The sequence below is a fragment of the Puma concolor genome, chromosome D4 (genome assembly GCF_028749965.1).
Source record: "Puma concolor isolate L17-30 chromosome D4, mPumCon1.1.hap2, whole genome shotgun sequence".
In the NCBI taxonomy this organism is placed as follows: Eukaryota; Metazoa; Chordata; class Mammalia; order Carnivora; family Felidae; genus Puma; species Puma concolor.
Genome location: NC_141679.1, coordinates 23,376,884 through 23,400,390, shown reverse-complemented (window position 1 = coordinate 23,400,390; position 23,507 = coordinate 23,376,884). Strand labels below are relative to the sequence as shown.

Here is a 23,507-nt window from a genome sequence, read left to right as displayed (position 1 = left end):
TTAAATACAGGACACTGGAGCAGGGTCAAATAAAGGGCCCCAGGATAAAACTGAGAAGGCCACTGTCAAGCTTCTTACAAAGGACCAGTATGGATGTAGAAGCCCAAAGAGGAAATCGGTAAGAGCTGAACTCACTTCTTCCTTTCCCAAAGCACAAGTCCCCCCTCCTATATGCCACCACCCCACAATCCCAGTGCACTACACAGAAAAACCCCCACTCTCTATTAGAACAAATGTTTATTGAGGAGGATTAATATTCTTGGTTGTGCTGAAGAAAGGTTGCTCTGATCAGAGGATATGTTATCGTGAAAACTGTAAGGCTTTCTCAACAAGGACTAAACGATTTCTTTAGGGAAAATTTCTTCTCCCTCAAAGTGCTGGAGAAGCATTTTCTGCTTGAATAGAAGAGTTGAATCTCTGAACACAGCACTTTCATCAGCGGTGAGGGAGGCTGCAAGGACCTGGCATACTTGATGCACACAGGTGGGGCCTAGGTGATGCACGGGCTCCCTGGAGGACAGAGAAGAAGTGAGTTGGCTTGGAGTTAATAGCTGCTTCTTGAAGGCCCCAACTTTCTGGGGAATTCCGGTTCTGTGTCTGTTCTGCCTGACACTTGTAAGACACTTCTGTTCACAGAGACAGCTTCTTGGCTACAGAACTCGATCCTGGCCCGTTTGCCGTGTGGTGTGTCAGAGAAAGCCTGATAGTTGGAGGGATGCCTCTTGTCAGGCCCTGCCTGGGCCTGGAGTTCTTCCTTCTGCTGGCTTAACTCTGAGGCCTCAGATTCACACCTACCTGCCACCTTCATGCCTAGGATCTTCCCAGTGGCAACCATGAGCTCATGAGCTTCAGGAGGCCCAGCACTCACAAGAGCAGTCAGTCACACTTTCAACTGGGTCTCGGTGCTGGCAACTTTCCTGCTTTGTGATTTTTTTCATGGCCTTGATCCACTTGATATTGCCTCATCTTTTTTCTGAAGTAACTCTCGGGAAGAAACCGTTCGTTCTGTGACAGAGGTGAGGAAGCACTCTCTAATTTTCTGTCCTCAGCACGGTGGCTCTTCTTTCTAGCTACCGATGTCCCTACCCCTGAATCCTCCCTTCTACATTTTCCTGCTTTGGAACCCTGAGGTCTCACTTTTCTCTGCACTTTTTCTTTGTGGAAAATTCTTAGGCTGGCACTCACCTAAGACCAGCTTAGAGGGCCAGGACTCCTGCTGCTGCTCCATGCTGTGTTGTCCTCCAAGTGGACATGCGGCACCTGGGAGGCTCCCACATCCCCACTACAGTCACTCTGGGACTGAGTCAGTGAGGCCTTGGACGTCAAGCTGTCGGAATAAGGGGCATGCCAGTGGCATCCATGCTTGAGCTTGATTGTGGTCCTCCCTCTACAGTTTCAACTTTAACTCACTAAGGAGCTGTCTTTTAAGGTCTGATAGTTTAGAATCGTGGGGAGCCCGTGTTTTTGGTGAGGGCTGTTCAGTGGTCGGCACAGCTTCTACCTTACTCAAATTGATATTTGTCATTTTGGAGCTTTCTAACTCACTGGTTGTCAAGACTTCACAAGATTGGGATTGAAGAGTACACAGCTCCTCGGTGTTGAATACGACCCTGGACAACTTGTGCTTTGGAAAATGGTCTAAATTCTTCTGCACCATCACTCTGCCCTGAGCCATTTCAGTTCCATCGCCAGGACTCACATTCTCATCCTTTGGCTCATGTCCAGCTTCAGCTTGCTTTGGGGGTATGTCTGGGCCACATCTGCTGTCTACTACAGCCTCCCTCTGTCTCACTTGAGCTATGATGCTGTGTGTAAGGGACTGGAAAGTCTGACTTCCATACGCAGCTGTCTGGATAACCTCTGCAAGCTCATGGTTGGTGTCAGAGAGTGATGCTTTCGGGGCCCTCTGTCCTTCATTGCCCATAGGTGACATGGCAGGGAGACTGATCCAGGGTGGGGACTGAATTTGGTGTTCTCATCCTGTTGCCATGAAAAGTTTTAGAGCTTCTCTCACGGGGGTTAGAAAACTCAGCTTTGGAATCCACCAGAGAAATATGCATGGCTGAGGAGGGAATGTCTAATTGGGGAAGAGGCCATGTTGTGGCTTCTCTCAACATATAGAATTTTATGGATTCAAGAGCCCTGAGTGGTAGACCCCACCTCTGACTCATCTGAAATCTTACAATGTGGGCCTCTAGCAGCCGTCGGGTATTGGGATCGAGAAAGGAAGGCTCCAGAATGGTAATCGGGCAGCAAACCCTACCCACCATTGTCTTTTTTGATTTGTGTTTTCCATTTTAGTCTGGGAACTCCCACACAAAGGCAGTGCATTGTCATCAGCCAGCCATGAACAACACACACCTGTAGGAATCCTACCTGCAGTAATCTACCAAAATTTCTTGTTCAAACATAATCTAAGGTCAGATTTCATTCGGTTTTGGTCTGTGTCCTTCCTTGAGACATTTAGCAATTCATTCCCTGAGTGACTCCTTGAATGACACACACAGTTACTTTTTGCCTCCAAAGCAGCCCTAAGACCCTTCGCTAGGCAGCATTCTGAGACCCTTTGTGGGCTAAATTCTGGGCTCTTCTCTAGATTTACCCAAGATCCTCATCATGTTCATCCTTAGCTGGAACTCTGTTGGGACCCTCTCATGGAAACTTTCTGGGAAACTCGATTCAGTCTTTGCTAGATCCTTGGCTGCTGTGGCCCTGGAGCTCAGAGAATTTTGAGCAAACATGTCTGCTTTTTTGCTGAGACATTTCTGTTCATGTGCACTGAGGCTCCATCTGTGCTAGAGACTCTAGATTTCTACAGGCATGCAGGCACCAGCATGGGATTACCTTCCTTGGACTGTGAAACTCCAGTTTCTCCTGGGGATCACAGGTAATATGGAAATGGCCAGGAATGATGGAGCCTGGTATACCGGCATGGGATGACCGGCTAACCAATGGAATGTTGGGGGCTTGAGGACAGATGGCTTCAGGAGATCTTGGGAACCCAGGGACTAAACCCCACAAACTTTTCTGGTGCTTCTTCAACACGTGCCATGGCACATGCTGGTTTTCAGTTAAGATGGGAGAGTCTGACTCATTCTTGGATCCTTGGAAAAACACTCCACAGTCCCTATTCTGGGGTGAAGAAGATGATGGTATGATTGGTAGGAGAGGTTGAAGGTGGGCCTGGGGGTTCACCTGAGTGAAAGGTAGCGGCTAGGATTGGGATAAGTTTTGAGGCCAGGGTTGGGAATATAAACCGGGGAGAGGAAGGAGATGGGAATGAGGGTGGAGTAGAACTTCTTGATCCTGCATTTTGACTGCAGAAGCATTACGGCATCCATTGAATAAGACAAAGTGAGACCCTAGTGGGGAAGTACTACTAGAAACCAGGAGAGTGGCTACTAAGGACTCACTATGCAAGGAGGGAAGACCCAAGACAAGCTGGCTATATTTCTGATACAAGTTTTCCCCCAAACACTTGAGATCAAGGAGCTGCTGACAAATGCGCTGGTGCTCTGGTTTGCCTTCACCATTCCAGCCAGTTTTGAGGGCTGTGGTGACCTGTACATCGAAGGGCTGCAGTGAATTCACTGAAGATGTCCTTTGGTATTCTGGCCACATGTGTTTTGAAAATGGTCCCTCTTCTTTTTCTTTCTTCTCCAAAATCTGGAAAAGCATTCTCCTTTTCATTTGTCTCTCTAAGACTGCCTGTATGTTAAGGTTAAGGAAAGAAACTCCACTGGCCTCCTTGTGCCTGTTAGCAGGGTCTCCCCAGAGATGGGTTTCTGGTAGATGGAAGTAATCTTGCTCTTGCTGAAAAATAGAGTGTGATAATGCGGGGAGGAACATGTTCTGTGCATGAGCTTGCCAACAGGAGAATCCGGAAATTGACGAGCTTAAATGACCACTACCTCTGATTGTTGGGATACAAGTGGACCATCCACCAGGGCTATCTGGAGATGAGTTCTCTGGAACAGGCTTCAAGGAGATTGAAATCGATTTAGATTGAGTCGCAGTTAAAGTGCAGTCTGGTGGTGGTGAAACAGACAGGGCTGGTGTGCATGATGACGAGCAAATGAATCAGTGGGATTCTTTGTCTGGGACAGACGTGGTAAGAGGTTGATGTCTTGGAAAAAGGTGGGGTCAAGAGGAAAGATGGTATTCAGAGGTAAAGTGGACTCGGCTTGGGCAATAGGATCCCCTTTCTGAATGTCATGTAGTAGGAGAGGGGGGAAAGCCAGTGAGTTGGGGTGTAGAATGGCCCACTGGGAATCTGGAACTCAAAGGAGGAAAAGACTCTGGTGGCAGAGAGTGACCTGGTCATGAAGATAAGAAAACCTTAGGTGAGAAAAGGGGGGGGGGGGGTTGGTGGGGACGGCTCAGGGAAAAGGGCTGGTTTTAGGTCTCCTGGAGGGACTGCTGTGAAGTCAAGGGAAGGACGGAATGATGTCTGTCACAGGGGCTGTGGCAGCCAAGGGGATCACAGAGAGAGTAGCGTCTTCCAGGACCTCCAGGAACAGCAGCCGATTGACCTCAGCTGTTGTACTATTACACACCTCGCAGAAGAGGTCTGGACATAACAGTTGACAAAAGTGCATGGTATCATGATGCCGGCACAGGGGGCTGCAGGAGACAGGAGGTACAAAGCTGCAGCCATGGCCAAAACAAACATATGTGGCTCTGGCAATTCTGGCAAAAGTAGTGCCACCCCCATCCCGAAGGCTTTCCCATTCTGACTCTGAGGATTTTCTATCCCATGTCAACCCCAGACTTCCCTGAAGCTCTAGAAATTCATAGACTCTGCTAAAAAAGGTGGGGGGGGGGTGTCAGGAAAGAAGGTATTGTTTAGTCACCTTTGCAGAAGAGAAATCACCTTTCTTATCTCCTCAACTTCGTTCTGGCAAGTTCTCCAACCTGGGAAACCAGGAGATTGGTGAAGGTCGAAGCAGGAGATATCATGAGAGGCCAAGTACAGTGTCCTTTAAGAGATACCCTTGGTAGATTGGATTTGGAGAGTCCCAAGAATGAGGATATAAGATCACATAGTGATAATAATAACAAGACTCACATAGGTATGTTGTTATATCATTCACAAGGACTTTCATATATACTATCCCATGTGATCTTGAAAAAAACTCTATGAGGGACATAGGTCAATGATTACTTTCAAGAGGAATCTGAATAGGAATGATGTCTCCAGTCTTTCACAAAGTCAGGAGACAGAAGTTCTGACTCTTGACAGTCACTCAGTCACCTTCGGCAACACCCATTGACCGGTTCCATCACTGCTTCGTGCTCAGGGATGGGCAGAGCAAGGAAAACTGAGAAGGATCTTAGCCCCTAACTGCCTTTCTCTGAGACTTTTCTCTGAGGCCCTTCTTCTCTGACAGGGACAATATCTAGCAAATGATGTCCTCAGAGATCATGGACTAGGGACCTCATGGAAAGGACAGAAAGGGTCACCCTTGGAGAGCTCAGGTGGAATAGGCAGAACCTTACCGTTCAGTGTTCCACCTTTCCTCCTCCTCTTGGCTCTGCCCTGATGCTAGAACAAAAATGAAAGAATGAGGAGCTAGGACTCACTTGTCCGTCTCTCTTCTCTCTGGGAAACAGGGAAATTTAATATCCACGAATGCTATGACTCTATTTTCAGTAATAGAATTTTGTGGTTCCTGCTTTCATCAATTTTGAAAGGTGATGAAGTGTTTTCAATATTTCCTACTTTGAAAAACTCAAGGAAGGATTTTGTGTATGAGTTCCACACTTGATAGTCTCAGCCAGAAGTCCTTTGTTCAATGAGGACACAGACACGGAGGCCAGCAGTCACATCTGTGCTCCCTGAGGTACGACCGTGTATTGTGGGACACAGCTCAGAACCCAGTCTGTCCTCAGAGGCTTTCAGAGAATCAGCCCAACATGAAGGAAGGCTTGGTCGAGTGAGGCTTGACATGGGATGGAACTCTCGATCGAGTGCGAGTGAGCTTTGTTCTCTTTCACAGATCCCATACTCTCTAAATAACCCAATCCAGGAATACGGAATCACTGTGTTTGGGATTTTACCCAAGACCTGTCACCACATCCAGATAGTTTGTGAGCTTCGAGTGGAAATCTTAGTCATTTCTTAACCCTAGCCCTGCCAGATCTGTTTTCCTAGAGGAGTGAATGTCTCTTCTTTAAAAATTCCCATTTTAGGTGTCTCTCTGACCCAGCCAAACTCATTTAGAAATGTGGGATGAAGAACAGGAAAGTAAAGAGTTATTCTCTGAAGGACAACTTCTGGTCCCGATTCTCACAGTTAAAAAAAAGCCTGGAGTCATCACTTCAGTCTTTGAAAGAAGCAAACTGAGAATCAATGACTTTGCTTGCAGCCATAGTAGGAACCACTACCCTAAATCCTCAGAGAATGTGAATGCACAGAATCATAGCTAAGATCAGCTTACCTGGGACAGAAACCCTGGAGGCTGGGGATTGCTCTCCTTCTGGGAACACTTGAATAGACACTTTGACAAATTGCTGGAGGATGCATGTGAGCTAGCATGAGGGTAAGAAACTCCTGGCGTCACAATCTAATGGGGGCCCCCGCTTATTCATAAGTTTTATTACCAGGAACCCCACCTGGTTCTCACACTAAAGAGCTATGAAAACAATGCTCATGTTTCTGGCCAGGGAGTACAGGGTTTGAGAGAAAATTAACCATTTTGAAACATTGTGAAATATTCTCAGAGTTCTCCATAACACAAGCCTACTCAGTAGGGGAAAAAGACTACCACATGGGAGAAGGTAAATTACGCAACTAAGGCAGCCCATCTGGACTTCTTGTCTCATCTATGGAGTAGGAAAAAACAAACCATCTTCAAAGCACTTGTGAACATCACGAGTAAGGGGCACAGGCCCATTAAAAGACAGACATTTAATCATATCTCTTGCCCCAAGATCTTACAGGCTGTCCTGGAAAAAGGAGACAACACATAAGAACAGTTGGAGAATGTAAGCATAGATATAAGAAACTCTACGAATCAAAAGGAAATGTTAGAAACCAAAAACACTATGACAGATGTAGAATGCCTTTGATTGACTCATCTGAAGGTTGCATATGGTCCAGGAAAGAACAACTGAGTTTGAAGATATGGCAGTAGAAATGTTCCATGCTGAAAATCAAAGAGAAAAAGAATTTTTTACCGCTAGAATCTAGAATACCCAAACATTGTAGAAGCTCAGAGAACACCAAAAAGGAAATTACTAATAAAATAAAATAAAATAAAAATAAACCATACCTGGACATATCATTGTCAAACTGTAGGAAAGCAAAAGATAAAATATTTAAAGAATTCAGAAGAAAATAAAAACCCCACCTCTAGGAAAAAAGATAAGAATTACGACCTATTGTCATAAGCCATACAAGTAAGAGATTGGAGTGAAATATTTAGTGTTGAAATTTAGTTTGGAAGAAAAAGCCACCAATCAAGAATTTTGTATGTAGTGAAATTATCCTTCAAAAATGAAAGAGAAGTAGGAAGTCAGACAAAGAAAAGCTGAGGAAATTCAGCAGCAGCAGACCTGCCCTGCAGAATGTTAAAAGAAGTTCTTCAGGGAGAAGGAAAATACTCAGATCTACAAAAGGTGAAGGAAGATAAAATAAAACTGTTCTTTGTCTTATTCTCAACTGACCCAAGAATAATAACAATAATGTGTTGGGTGATTATAGTGTATGGATAAGTGAATGACATCAGTGTTACAACTGACAGGAGGAATTGGAAATTCCTGCACTACCTATTAAGTGGTATAGTATTATATGAAAGTCATAAATGCATGTTACAAACTCTAGGGCAACCGTGAAAATATTTTTTGTAGAAGCGCCTGGGTGACTCAGTAGGTGAAGCATTCGGAAGATCGGAAGGTCAGAAGATCAAGTTCTTCATCGAGCTGTGCACTGAGCATAGAGCCTGCTTGAGATTCAGTCTCTCTCTTCCCTCCCCCTACTATGTGTGCTTTTTCTCTCTCTTAAGTAAAATAAAATGTTTTTTAACACACAGTAATTGTGCAAAAAAAAAAAAAAAATGGTGAGAAAATGGACACATATATAATGCTTGTTGAAAACCAGAAACACTAAATGAAAATTACACTGAATGAAATTTACAATAATTTACACTAAATGAAAATTAAAATACAACTTAATCAGGGTGCTTGGGTGGCTCAGGTGGTTAAGTGACTGCCTTCAGCTCAGATCATGGGCTCACGGCTTGTGAGTTTCAGCCCAGAGTAAGGCTCTGTGATGACAGCACAGAGCCAAGAACCTGCTTTGGATTCTGTGTCTCCCTCTATCTGTCCCTCCCCCACTTGAGTGCGCTTACTCTCTCTCTGTGTCTCTGTCTCTGTGTCTCTCTCTCTCTCTCTCAAAAATAAACAATAAAAAAAATTTTAATACAGCGTAATGTGTAAGATTCAGCAAAAGCAGTAGTTGGAAGTTGATAGCTTGGAATGCATCTATTTGTAAAGGAAGATTTATTATCTCTGACAGACTCTACTCTATTTACCTGATTGATGTCTCTGTGCTTCCAGAATATTGGCAAACACGGATTCCTCTTTAGGTAACAGCATCAGAAGAAGGACCCCACCCCACTCAGGAGGGCAAGGATGGGGATAGCTAGCAAGTTCAATTGGAGTTCAGCCATGGTGCAGTAAGGCCTCTCAGACAAAGATGGTTCACAGCATTGGACAGGTATTGCTGCCTCGGGCAGCTGGGCATTGAGAGTACATGTTGTAGACTAGAGTTCCAGGCCCACATCACAGAGCTTTAGTACAGACACCAAAGGTTCTTGAGGGGAGGGGAGGGGACAACACAGGAAAGAGAAACCCACACGCAACTCCTCCCCCATCGTCCAGGCCAGCAAATCTGTCCATCCTTCCATGATCTCTTAGATGCCCTAACTTACCTTCCAACTCCACCTATTCACCATTTCATATATTTACCTCAGTGAAATCATCATATTCCACCTGTTTCCCTGATATTACCTGAGACCCTTTTTACTGCTTGGTGATCCCCTTTTGGACCCCACATTGTCGCCGAAGGTTTGCTATGCCCAGAGATCCGCATCCCCAACATCTACTCTGCCTTGAGCTGCAGTTTTCCCCAGTAGTGCATTTTTACTTTTATGAACTGAGAAATATACTGAGAGGCAGCCCTACCCCCCATATTTCCTCAAAAGAATCCACACTCACCAAAGAGCATAAGAGAGCAGAGTAGCCTCTACCAAAGTACAGAAAGCATGACAAAGAGGGAGACGAGGGCATGGCGCCCCATGGACCTGTGACAAACAACTTAAAATCCTTCAGTAATTCTTTTATTTCCCCATATCCCTCTTAGGCTATTCATGCCCTAGAGGGTCTCTTCTACCCATACGGTGTCTCACCCTGAGGCTCCCTCTTCTCTCTGCCTAATGCCACCTCTCCCCTCAGTATTTGTATTTTTTTTTTATTTTTTAAACTTTATTTTTAGGGACAGAGGGCTTGTGAGCATGAGCGGGGGAGGGGTAGAGAAGAAGAGGGAGAATCCCAAGCAGCCTCCAGCCTGATGGGGGCCTGGACCTCATGAGCCACAACACCATGACCTGTGCTGACATCAAGAGTCAGACCAACTGGTTGGCCTGAGCCACCCAGGCGCCCCTCCCCACAATTTTAATTGTTCCTTTGTTACAGAGCAGTAATGCTGAATCACAGCCCACAGGACCAAACTCATCTTAATCTAGGAAGCGGGCTTCTCTTCAGCATAACGTCTCATGAGCACAATTGTAATTATATGTAACAATACCATTTGGAGTATTTTGAATCACACCTGTGGTTACTTCTTCCATGAAAAGTTTCATTAGTTTTTCCCTGCATAATTGTTAACGTTTCACCAAAATACCTATTGACATCTCCATCCCTTTTTTAACAATAATGTCATTCTTGTTGATGGTGTATATGTATTCATCTCCCCATGCTAGCTAGTCATTTAATAGTTGTACCCCTTACAACTAGCTTCATTATTTATATTACAGACTGTTGAAATTAAGCCCTGTATCATCTCCTTATTTGACTTGCCTGCATTCCGTCTCTGATGAATCAGTCTTGGCCACAGACACCCAGTTCTTTCCCTCTGATATGAGGAGGGTTTATCAGTAATGGTAACTCCTTCCTTTACCTCTCTTCTCCTGCACCCACAGCTTCACCATTGTCTCTACCCAGAAGGAAGGTACACTTCAAGCTCAGCCCGCCTGGGGCACATACCTTCCCTTGACTGCAGGAGGTTTCTCTGTTAAGAAAATCCCTGCACATATCTTTGCATCACTAGTATTGCTTTTTTTTTTTTTTTCAACGTTTATTTATTTTTGGGACAGAGAGAGACAGAGCATGAACAGGCGAGGGGCAGAGAGAGAGGGAGACACAGAATCGGAAGCAGGCTCCAGGCTCTGAGCCATCAGCCCAGAGCCCGACGCGGGGCTCGAACTCACGGACCGCGAGATCGTGACCTGGCTGAAGTCGGACGCTTAACCGACTGCGCCACCCAGGCGCCCCGCAGTATTGCTTTTTAATAGAAAGTGTGGTCCTGACAGTCCCTAAGGCTCCTAGGACCCACTCACAACTATAACAATATCCTTTAACATCCGAGCGAGATCTGTTCCACCAAAAAAAAAAAAAAAGTTTCTAGGTGAGGAGGGATTATAAATATGGCACATCGGATATAGTTTTCAAAAATGGGCCCTTATTATAAAAAAGCCTAAGAAACTGACCCAGATTAAAGGAAACTAGAGAGACACAGCAACTATGTGTAGTATGTGATTCTAGACAGAATCCTGTAAAGGAAGTTTAAGAAAAACTACACAAAGGACGTTACTTGATTTAAATCCACAAAATTGGGGGCACCAGGATGGCTCAGTGGGTTAAGCATCTGACTCTTGATTTCGGCTCAGGTCATCATCTCACAGTTTCTGGGATCCAGTACCCCCTGGGGCTCTACACAGATGTCTCAGGTCCTACATCAGATCCTCTCTCTCCTGGTCTCTCTGCCCCTCCCCTGCCACAGGCACATGCAGTCTCTCTTCAAAATAAACTTAAAAACAAAGTGACAAAAATGTAATATGAATGCAAAAGTAAAAACTTTATGTCAATTTTAAACTGTTATCACTGCGATAACTGTGCTGTAAGAGAAACTTTTCTTAAGAAATACACGATGAAGGGGCGCCTGGGTGGCTCAGTTGTCTAATCGTCCAACTTCATCTCAGGTCGTGAACTCGCGGGCAGTGAATTCGAGTCCCATGTCGTGCTCTGTGATGACAGCTCAGAGCCTGGAACCTGCTTTGGATTCCCTGTCTCCCTCTCTCCCTGTTCTTCCCCTACTTGTGCACTCTTTGTCAGAACTAAATAAACGTTAAATTAAAAAAAAAAAAAGAATTACACAATGAAATATTCAGGGCGAAAGTACATGATGCATGAAATATATTCTCAAACGTTCAAGAACGTATGTATGTTTTTCATACATGTATCTGTGCGGTCGTGTGGAGAGAGAAGGGAAAGGAGGAAAGCAGACAGGAATTGTAAATAGTTCAAACTGTTAGTAGGTAAATCTGGATAAAGGGTATATGGCTCTACCATCTATGCGACTTCTCCACAATTTATTTTCAAATATATATACTTTAAAAATGAATTTAACCCAACCTTTGAGATTTCTGGCTTTGATTCCAGGAGCTGCTGCCGCCACCATACCCAGACCCCAGAAGTGTGCAATGCCAACTTTAAAACAGTTGTCTCGAGCTCTGTCCCAGACAAGAACCCTGGGATGGTCTGCACATATGAAGCATGCTAACATTTCACCAAGGTTGTAACAAAATACTGGCAAAGAACAACCCCATTCAAAACCAAAAAAAGAAAGAAAAAATATTTTAGAAATTATGCACAATATAAAACAAACAAGAAGGACAAAACGTCATCATGTATACTACATGGAACCCCTAAGGTCTTTTTTAGCTAGTGCTTCCAGGTTATTGTCTTCTGGGTTCTGCGGTGTGAATTGGTTTGCTAGCACCTCATTTGCTCTGCTAGTCAGTTACTGCTCCTCCACCAGATTCCCATCTTCCAAAAATGTGTTGACATCTTTTTCCTTACCCGCTCCCCTTTTTTGTCATCCGTAAGTACTTCTTTTCCACAGCTTTATTGAAATATATTTCACATACCATATAATTCACCCATTTGACGTGGATACGTCCATGATTTTCAGTATATGCACAGACATGTGCATCACAATTCTAAAGCATTTCCACGACTTCAGAGAAAAACACCTGCAACCTTTTGCCTATCATTCCCCTCTCCCCTCAGCCCCCCTCCACCCCACCTCCAGGCCCCAGCTCTAGGCTGAATCCACTTTCTGTCTCCCGATTTCCCTATTCTGGACATTTCATGTGAATGGAATCATGTGTGGTCATTTCTGACTGGCTTCTTTCACTGAACATGTTTTCAAGGTTCATCCATGTTGTGGCATGTATTGGTCTTTTTATTGCCAAAAAATGTATCATGTGGGTATGTCCTGTTTTATTTACCCATTTATCAGTTGATGGATGTTTGTGTTGTTTCCATCTTGTGACGTTATGAATAATATAGCTGTGAACGTTTGTATACAAGTTTTTGTGTAGACCTCTGTTTTCAGTGCTCTCGAGTAGACACCTAGGAGTCATCTGCTGGGTTATATGATAACTGGATGTTTAACATTTTGAGCAACTGCCAGACTGTTTTCCAAAACAGCTGCAATATTTTCCATTCCCACCGGCATCATATGGGGTTCTAAATTCTCCACAGTCCCACCAACACTTGGATTATCTTTTTGATTCTAGCCATCCTTGTGGGTGTGAAGTGCTGTGAAATACTGGTTTTGATTTCCATTTCCCTGATGGCTAATGGCATCGAGCATTTTTTCATCTAATCTTTTACTTTTAATGGTCTTTGGGGAAAGAGAGGAGTGTTTGATCTACTGTGTTTAACTTGAAACACAATAGTTCAGTTTAAAAGTGGCGGGAAATTTTTTCTTCTAAATATTTGAAAACACATAGAGCAGTGTTGAGTCTTTATCAACATGTATAGTGTTCTTCTATACCTTTTGCATGTTATACTTACTGTGTGATGAAGGGACAGTGAGATCGTGCCCTGAATTTGCTCTGTAAGATTACTTCTCATGTGGAGGTGAGGAATTCACTCAAAGGGCTCCTCAGGGTTGACTGCAAGGCAGAGCAGAACTGATTGCCAAAGTGCCTATAAGCTCAGTGCTTTTTTGGCACCAATGCTGCGTACATCTATTGTGAATAAGTATGTTCCACAGGTGATAAATATCAAAGAAATGTGAGAGCTTTGACATGGGCACATAGCATATGTCTTAGAGATGGATGGCAAGATGTTTGTTTATGTTTGTTTATTTTGAGAGACAGAGAGAGAGAGACAGAGAGAGCACGAGGTGGGTGGGGGGGAGAGCAGAGAGAGAGGGAGGAGGAGGAGCAGAGAGAATCCCAAGCAGGCTCCACACCAGCAACACAGAGCCTGATGTGAGGCTGGAACTCGTGAACCTGAGATTATTACCTGATCCTAAACCAAGAGTCAGATGCTTAACCGACTGAGGAGCCCCTAGATGGGAAGATCTTACAATGGGCTTTTGCACTTTAATCGTAATCACACCTGCCACATGATAATAGTGCAACTTGGGTGAGGGGCATGTGGGAAGTTCTATTGTTCTAGCTGCTCTTGTGCATGTTTAAACATTTCTGTAGTAAAACAGCTTAAAAAAGTAAAAGAGGGAAAGGAGCAGGAGGAGACCTGGCAAGGGAGGCTCAGTCCCATCAAGACTAGAATTTAGGGATCTCTCAATAAAGAGTATTTCCTTCGACACTGGGGAAGGAAAGAGGAATGGGGAAATATTGTTGGAAGGTTTCGCTGTGTTGTGTTCTGATGAAGAGCTCCCATCTCATGGCTTTCTAGCTCCTCTGTGAACTGTGGTCCAGCACATCTGCAGGGAAAATGAAGAGGGCCTAAGTTGAGGAAAGTGAAGGAAATTTAAAATAGATCTGAGTAGAATTGGCAAGAGAACAGACGAAGGAAATAGTGACCTAACTCCAATTCTTTTGTTTCCATGTAAGCCTGGGATAAGTATTTGTGAGATGAATGAATGATTTGCAAGTAGTGCTGGGACTGAATTTCTTGTGCCATCAATAGACTCAACTGTGATATTTCCAATAGTGATCAGTAACTTGGAGAAAGGTATTTCTAGAAAAAGCAGAGAGACGAGAATTTGCCAGACAAGAAGGACTAAAGGGGATTGGATGGGGCCCATTTGTACTGGAGGTTCTTATTTAAAATTTTTTAATGTTTATTTCGAGAGAGACACCGGGAGAACACAAGTGGGGGAGAGGCAGAGAAGGAGAGACAGAATCCCAAGCAGGTTCTGTTCAGAGCCTGTGTGAGATCATGACCTGAGCTAAGAGCAAGAGTCAGCCGCTACAATGACTGTGCCACCCAGTCAACCCTGTTTTTTAAATTTTTTTAATGCTTATTTTTCAGGAAGAGAGGGAGAAACACAGAGTGTGAGCTGACGAAGGGGCAGAGAGAGAGACGGAGACACAGAATGCCAAGCAGGCTCCAGGCTCTGGGCTGTTAGCACCGAGCCCCACGTGGGGCTCAAACTCACGGACCACGAGATCATGACCTGAGCCGAAGCTGGACGCTTACCCGACTGAGCCACCCAGGTGCCCCTGGAGCTTTTTAAATGTTGTTACCTGATAGATGATCAAGAAGACAAGGCTTTGGTACATAGACAACAAGTAGAAAAATGAATGATGTGGAGTTGGTACCAGGGGGCATATAACCCGGAAGGATAGGAGGAGGAGGTAAAAGGACAGAATGTCAGACTATAATATTCCTGATGGCAGAAGTATTCTGAGTATTAAGATCTACAGGGTGTCAGTAACTGCACCGGATGGGCAGTAAAGGACTCTAAAATGAGATTATGTAGAAACTGGGACACTGGGTTATTGGCTGATCTATCCACATAGATGTTACAACCTCCAGTACTTTCTCTTCATGTTGCCTGCCCTGGGCCCCATCTCACCTATTGTCTCTCTCAGGACCTCCACAGAATCAGACTCTGCATTCTTTCTGTGACCTTAATGTTCAGATACTGCAGGGTCAATGGCATGACCCTTGACAAGAAGGATACCACATTTGTATCTTCTTGTTCAAAGAGGGCTTCAATGGTTTTTTAACACTGAACGTTCACTAGGACACTCACTCCATTTTTGAGTTCCAGCCTCATGTGGCATCGCCTTCCCTCCAGAATCCTATTGTAAGCGTGGGAGAATCCTATTGTAAGGGTGGGTAGGTGTGCTGTCTTGGCCAAAAAAACCAAAAAACAAAAAACAAAAACCAGCATTCCATGGAAAAGCCCCCAATTATCTGTATGCTGGTGCACAGTGTAGAACTCACCTCTGGTTCATAAACTGCAGGTCTTCTGGAGGAGATCTACCTTGGCTCCACTAAGGCCATGAATATCAAAGGTGGTACCTCCATCGTAATGGCAGAACTGTCCACACTAAAGGCAAGATCTTGTATATTGCCATCAAGTGTGGATAGAAGGAAGGAAGGAACCAAGGTCCCCTTCTCCAAAACGGGGTGCCAAGCTTGACAGCCTCCAGTAGGAAACCCCCATGTCAAGTTAAACATGACCCACACGACAGATGCTTAAGCAGCATCTATGCTGTTCCTAGACCCTACCCCAACCAGCCCAAACACTCCCATTCAGAGTTCACCCACCTGTGGGATCCTCTGGTAACTGGAAGCCACTGTAACACTAACAGGCAAGAAGGAAACAGTGGCTTAATCATTATGTTCTGAAAACTATACCTGTCTTTGATCCTCCTCAGATAGAGAAGACTTACTCTAAAAGGTATAAATCGTTCAATGAGGGTAAAGGAGAGAGCTGCTAAGAGGCAGGAGAACAGAGCCCATCTCCTCAAATTTCATCAGAGAGGAAATGGGCTTGGACTACATGGTCCCCCAAGAGATCCCCCTCAACAGGGGGACTGGTCACCTTGAACCAACACAGTACACAGAACAGACCTCACTGTTAGAGGAATGTTTATTGGGGAGAATCAAAGGGATTATTTTGTGGGATTCGGGCTGGGAAATTTCCCCCTCTCGAAATTCTGGAGAAGGGTTTTCTGTCTAAATGATAGACACAGATCTCCGAATACCGTGCCTTTAGCAGTGGTGAGAGTGGCTGGAGGCCCCTGGCCAGCTTGATGCCTGCAGGTGCAGTGTGGGTGGGGCACAGGCTCCCTGTGGGGCACAGACAGGCGATGGTTCTGACACAACAGCTGGCCCTTAAGTGCCACAGCTTCCTGGGGGTGTCTGCCCTTGTCCTTGATCTGTCTAATACTTAGAGAATGGCTGTGGCCCACAAAGACAGCTTCTTGGTGACAGGACTTGGTATATCTCTCTTTACAGGAGGGAGCCCTGTAGCTGAGAGGAGGCCCCTGGGCAGGCTGTGCCTGGGCCTGTACTTGTGCTTCCTTCCGAGGTTTCCCAAACTTGGCTGAGGACAGAAGGGGCTGTTGAGGACAGGCACTATCTGTAGCATGCCGGTGCCCCATCTTCTCTTCTAAGAACTTCCCAACATCTTTCCTGAGTTTCTGAGCTTTGGTCCTCCCAGTAAAGGCAGCTCTACCTTGAACCATGCCTCTGCTTTGCACACATGGCAGGATGCCCTTTTCCTGGGAGTTTTCTTGTCTTTTGCACTTTCTGCCAGGATTCAGCCATTGTAATATAGCCTTCACTGTTTTTCTAAAAAGGCTTTCAGGGGGAGGCTGACCCTTCTGTGATAGGGTGCGGGAGGAATGGCTCCTAGGCTTCTCCGCCAGTGCCACGTCCCGAGGAGGGCAACTCTTCCTTATAGGCTGGGATGTCCCCAACCCTGCATCCCCTCCACCAAACTCTTGTGCTTTGGAACATGGAGGGCTCACTGTCTCTGTAGCTGGTGGGAGATTCTTGTGCTGGTGCTTCCTTAAGACATGCTTAGGGACCCACGTATCCTGCTGCTGTTCCGTACTAATTCCTGTGTCCTGCACACGGACGTGAAGCACCTGGGAAGCTCCCATGTCCCCACTGGAGTCCTCCTGGTCATGAGTCAGGGAGGCCTTGGAAGTCGAGGGGGGCAGGTCGTTGTCTTTGCTCTGGGCCCAGCTCTGCTCTCTTTGCTCCAATTTAAGATTTAATTCCTTATACAGGCATTCTGTTAAATTAGGATCTTGGGGAATTGATGTGTTTGGTGGGTGGCTTTTAATGGTCATGGTACGTTTGTCCTTATTTGCATTCACATTTATCATTTGGGGGCTTCCTGGCTGGCTGGTTGTCAAGCTATCTCTAGGTTTTGATTGACGCCCATCTAGCTCCTCAGCCCTGAATAACTGCCTGGACACTTTGGGCACAGAAACAGGTTCTGGATTCACTACCATTTTGCCCTGTTGCATCTTGACTCTATCGCTGGGATTTACGGTCTTATCCTTTGGCTCACGCCTGGTGCCAGCTTGCCTTGCGGGCTGCTTTGAGGGCATTCTGTTGGCTGGCACAGTCTGTGTCTGGCTTGCTTTGCCTATGCTGCTATGTCTGATAGGTTGAAGAGTCTGTCTGCCATCCTTCATTTTCTGAACTTTTTCTGCAAGCCCATGGTTGATAGGACGCGGTGATTTTGCTGGGATTCCCTGTCCTTCCTTGCCCACAGTTGAGGTGGCAGAGAGAGAATGATCCAGGATGGGGGCTGAATTTGCTGTTCCCACTTTGTCTCCATGGAGAGATTTAAAGCTTCCTCTAAGGGACTTGAAGTCCCCAGATTTAGAGTTGGCCTCAGAAATCAGGTTGGTTGAGCAGGGAAGGTTCGAATGGGATAAGGACTGGGATGGGGCCTCTTTCAATTTAAAGATAGCTATGGATTCAAGGTCCTTAGGGGGAAGGCCCCCTACCTTTCTATGATGGAATTGTTTAATATGGGACTCCAGCATCTGCTGTGCATTAGATTCAATGAAGGAAAGCTCCCGGGAGGTATTCAGGCAATATTCCCCACCCACTGATGGTGGCAGAACTCTCTGTTGTATTTCAGTGTGGGATTTCTCAGGATGAAGCAATGTCTGATTCATAGTGTGCCATGAACTATGCACGGTCCCGGGGAGCTGACCCTCATTGATTTCCTCCAACTTTTTGCTCAGATGTATTCTGAGGACATTTTCAAGTTGCCTTTGGCCTAGTCTCTCCACAGATGCCCTTGATGTATTCTCGGATGGGCTCATAAGTTCTTCCTCAGCATCATACCCCATACCCTTATCTGAAGAGCTCTCTGGGTCACTCAACAGATGATCTTTTGGCCCATTCTCTGGGTTGTTTCCCAGATCCTTCCCAAAGGGGTCCTCTAGCTGAAGCATTTCTGAGTCCCCCTCATGGAAGCTTTCAGGTGGGCTCAACCCAACATTTAGAGTGTTGCTACTCTGACTCTTAGAGGTCTGTTGGGAGTCTACGATAGTGCCCCATCTCAGGTATGTTTGAAAAATTCTTCGGAGGCCTCATCAGTGATAGAGACTCATGGATCCTGCGGGGAAGGCCCCACCGGTGCTGGATGAGCCTTTTTCGGAGGTGATGCTCTAGTTTCTTACGAAGCTCATCACTGAGAGGAAACTGTCGAGGAAGGATAGAGACTGCACCATGGGCCTGGATGGCCCGGCGGTTAGACAGGTTAGGAGCTGAAGGACAAAAGGCCTCATGGGATCTTTGAACCACAGCGGGTAAACCCCACAAACTTGCCTGTTGCTTCTGCAAAACATTCCATTCTAGGTCTTGAATTTCAGAGGAGATGAGAGACTCCAATTCATTCTGGGGTCTATGAAAACACACTCCACAGCTCTTAATCTGGGGTAGAGGACTAGATGGCAGGATTGGGAGTGGGGATTGAAGGTAGGTCTCAGGCTGGACTTGAGTGGGAGGCAGGGGCTGGGGTTGAGGCTGGGGTTGAGGCAGGGATTGAGGCTGGATCTCAGGCAGGGCCTGAGGAAGTGGAGGGGGAAGTCCTGGGGATTCCTGGTCTGTGCAGGTAGAGATTCTATTGAAAATAAAGGTTGAGGAACGATCCTCTGAGACATGGGCAACAGAGGGCAAAGACTCAGTATGCAGAGTTGGGAGACCCCAGAAGAGCTGCAAAGGTGTTTGCTGTAAATGGACCTCTACCAAGGTTGTAGGATAGGGGGGCTGCTGATGCACACGCAGCTCCTTTGATTTGTCTTTGCTGTTCCAGAAAGGAAGGGAGGCTGCCAAGCCAGGCTGGGCAGCAACGGACTCTGACATTTTTCCCAAAGAATTTAGTGTGTAGTCTGGCCTGAGTTGTTTTGGAAAAGAACCCTTCTTTCCCTTCCATATCAAGAAATCACTCCTCTTTTGGACTTGTTTCTCCAGAAGTACCAGGACTTCGGGGCTGAGGAAAGACAGGTTACCAGGCTCTACAACGTAGGCCACAGGGTCTCCCCTGGAAGAAGCCTCAGAACGGAGGGCAAGAATCTCTTGGCTGAAATCACATTGAGCCAAGGTAGAAGGGAAGAAGTCTTTGGCATGAGTTTTCCACCAAGAGAAGTCTGAGACACACAAGCTTGCATGGTCAATGCCTGTGGTTGTTGGGATATGAGTGGACAATCCAACAGGGCCATCTGGAGATGAGTTCTCCGGAACAGGCTTCAAGGTGATGGAAATTGATTTAGATTGAGCCACAGTTAAAGTGCTGTCTGGTGGTGGTGAAACAGGGTTGGTGGTGCATGATGACAAGCACAGGTCTCAGTGGGATTCTTTGTCTGGGACAACTCCGATAAGGAGTTGACATCTTGGGAAACGGTGGAGTCAAGAGAGAAGATGGTATTTAGAGACAATTTGGCCTCTGGTTGAACAACAGGGTCCACTGTCTGAGCATCACATGGTGGGAGAGGGGAAACGGTAAGGGGTTGGGCTGGGAAATGGTCCTCAGGGAAATCAGATTCCAAGGGAGGACAAGGCTGTGGTGGCAAAGAGTGATCCGGTGGTGAGAGTGGAACATAGTCAGCCAAGGGGGTCATTGGGTTAGGTGGGAAGGTGGAGGCAAGTGGCAGGGAAAGCTCAGGCAGAGAAGCTGATGTTAGGTCTCCTGGAGGGTCTGCTGAGAAGGCAGGGGATGAAGTGAACAATGAGTCAGTCACAGGAGCTGTGGAACCCAAGGAAGTAGCATCTTCGAGGGCCTCTGGGTACAGCATCCAATTGATCTCAGCAGTTGTGTTATTACACACCTCACAGAAGGGGTCTGGACATAACAGTTGACGAAAGTGGATTGTATCACGTTGCCGGCCTAGGGGGCTGCAGGAGACAGGAGGTACAAAGCTGCAGCCAGGGCCAGAACAAGGGAAGGAGCACCTGCTGACCTGCCAAGGGAGGGGCCACCTGAAGCCTGCTGCTCCTTCACAATGCCCCACATTTATGACTTCATAATACACTCAGTAACCTTCACCCCAGGGCCCTCATTCACGTACCCATTCCTATGGCTACCCCCCTCCCATGACTGGCAGGTTGCACTGAATTCATACAATTGCATAAATCATGCTCTAGGAGGGATCAGGATAGAAGGGGAGAGAGTAGTCACCTCCTTATATTACTCATCAGCTTCCTTATCTCTTCCTCTTCTCTCTGAAGGCATTTCCAACCTGGGAAACCAGGAGAGTGGGTTATATGTAGTGAAGGTAGAAACACAGGTATTATACAGGAGTCCCTTTGTGAGACACCCTTGCGATATTAGATTCTGAATGTCCCAATAATCGGTAGATGAGGTCAAATGGTCAATGATGTGACACATGGTATCGCATTAAAGTATTTCATTTACATTACATCATGTGATGCTCACACCACCTCTGTGAAGCACAGAAGTCCGTGGTTACCTCAGGGAGGAATCCTGAGTATCTGTGATGTCACGGGGTCTTGCACAAAATCAGGAGACAGAAGTTCTGACTCCTGACATCTCACACGGCCACCACTGGGCAACAACCATTGATTGCCCAGGTCCACCATGGCTCCACACTCAGGGTTGGGCAGAGCCAGGAATCTAAGGGCCTCCAGTTCTGAGTGTTCTGAGGCCTCCATTTTCAGAGGGGTGCTGTGTCTAGTAGCTGACATCCTCAGAAATCATGGAACTGGAACCTCATGGGAAGGACAGGAAGGGTCACCCTTGGAGAGCTCATGTAGAACAAGCAGAACCTTACCTTTCAGTGTACCGCCTTTCCTCCTCCTCTTGGCTCTGCCTTGACACTAGAATGAAAATGAAAGAATGAGGAGCCTGGGACTCATCTCTCACTCTGCTCTCAGAAATGGAGACATTCTTGGGGTGCCTGGGTGGCTCAGACAGTTAAGCATTTGACACTTGATTTCAGCTCAAGTCATGATCTCTGTTCACTGGTCTCCAGTGAATTCAAGGTCCCCATCTGTGCTGTCAGAACAGAGACTGCTTGGGATTCTCTCTCTCCCTCTCTCTGCTCCTCCTGGGGCCACCCTCTGTGTGTGTGTGTGTGTGTGTGTGTGTACGTGTACGTGCACGTGCGCATGTGTATACTTTCTAACTTAAAGGAAAAAAAAACAGAAACTGAGGACCAACAGTCACATCAGTGCTCCATCAGGTAGGACCCTGTGTCCTGGGACAGAGCTTGGACCCTAGTCTCTGCTCAGTGTGTCTCAGAGGCTTAGCAGTCTTCTCCTGATCAGCCCAACATGAAGGCTCGGTCGAGTGAAATCTTACATGAGAAGGTGACCCATGATCAAGTGCTGGGGAACCTTGTTCTCTTACACACATCCCATACTCTCTAAACCCAAACTAAGACTACAGAATCCTTATGTTTGGGATTTTATCCAAGACCCGCCACCACAGCCAGATAAGTACTAAACCTTAGTACTTTCTTAACCCTTAGCCCTGCCAGATCTCTCTTCCTAGAGGAGTGAACGTCTCTCCTTTTAGACTTCCCATTTTAGTTGTGTCTAATCCTACCATCTCATTTTAAAATTTGGGGCTAGAAGTAGAAACAATACGAATGTCTGTTCAGGACTCCCCCAGGATTCCTTACCTTTTGGATGGGTTTCGTGTTCCCAGTTGGAAATGGAATCCCCATCAGGTAGCAGCACAGAAACAGAAGAAGCAACCCCAACCCATACAAGAAGGTGAAGTTGGGGTCAGTCTCGAAGCATGTTGAGCCAAAGCACAACATGGTTCAGTAGCACTATTCTGAAACGAGAGCATCACAAAGCTGCCTATAGGTAACTGAATCGCAAGGCTGCCTATAACTGAGCTCCGAGTGTGCCGATGCCTGACTATATAACTCTCCAGGCTTACATCACAGAGCACTGAAAAGTCACAAAAGGTTTCTGAGGGTTGGGGGAGGGGACAATTGGAGAGGGTGTGCCCAAAGCCCCTCCCCCACCTACCAGCCCAGAAGGTCCCTCCACCTCTCCTCCTGCAGGTCCCTCTGCCCTACCCTGCCATCCTGTTTTCCTACCTCATCTTTTCATCCTATTGACGAGGGAGCGGGAGCGTGAGGCTGGCTGAGGGGCCAAGCACAAGCTAGCACACAATCCCCTACCTGCCAACTGTGGGCAATGTGTGATATTCCTTAGATAACTCCAGGCTACTCAAAACCAAGAAAGGACAAAAAACAAATGGCTGAACTGATAAAGAGTCTCCACCAGTTCACCAGAAAAAGGCAATCCTGTCAACAGCCTAATGTCCAGGAACCCCCTACTGTCTTAATGTTAATGCTTTGCCTGAGGGAAAAACAACCTTATCCTGACTATAGCCAGGCCTCCAATTATCTGTGTCTTTAGACTATGAAAATCCCTTTAGGAACTCTCTCTTGACTTCGTCTCCCCCTACTCCATAAAAGTATCCCCCAACACTTATAGTCCAGCTCTTTCTTCCCATGGGTCCTGTCCCTGTGCTTTAATAAAACCACCTTTTTGTACCAAAGACGTCTTCAAGAATTCTTTCTTGGCCATCGGCTCCAGACCATCCCCCCCACCATCACCTCAAAACTTCATCATTTGGTCCCCAGCATGGCACGTTGAGTCTTTTCATTGGGACTCTGAGCCGGTGCAAATTCAGTGAGTATACTCTCTCTTTTCTTCCTTTACTCTTATTTCAGGGGCTTTTCGAGAAATATGGTCTTGTTGGAACACTTTCATATTGATTTCTCAGGCTGCAATTCTCTAACCCATGGCTACTCTACAGAGAGAAGAAAGCCTGCCTTTTGGCTGGAAGTTAGTACCCTGGCTAGAATGGTAATGAGACCCAGAAACTTGATGCCCTCTCTTTATTCTTGTCCTTTATACAAAGTTGTCTGTCTTGGGCATGGGACAGCCACCTAACTAACCAGGACAGCTGCCCATCTTAAGACTCTCATGTGAGG

The 23,507-nt window shown here is 46.2% G+C and overlaps 1 protein-coding gene and 1 pseudogene across 1 annotated transcript; both read right to left on the bottom strand.

The window, feature by feature from the left end:
* Positions 1–218: 218 nt before the first annotated feature.
* On the bottom strand, positions 219–9,009 carry LOC147574765 (spermatogenesis-associated protein 31D3-like; annotated as a pseudogene).
* A 7,120-nt stretch (positions 9,010–16,129) lies between these two features.
* Positions 16,130–23,056, bottom strand: LOC147574764 (spermatogenesis-associated protein 31D4-like). Its single transcript, XM_086685075.1, is given in 6 exon segments — positions 16,130–18,576; positions 18,578–19,844; positions 19,847–20,424; positions 20,708–20,768; positions 21,321–21,366; positions 22,173–23,056. Coding segments are annotated over 6 exon segments (4,500 nt in total). The 5' UTR covers positions 22,314–23,056; the 3' UTR covers positions 16,130–16,169.
* Between the last annotated feature and the right edge of the window lie 451 nt (positions 23,057–23,507).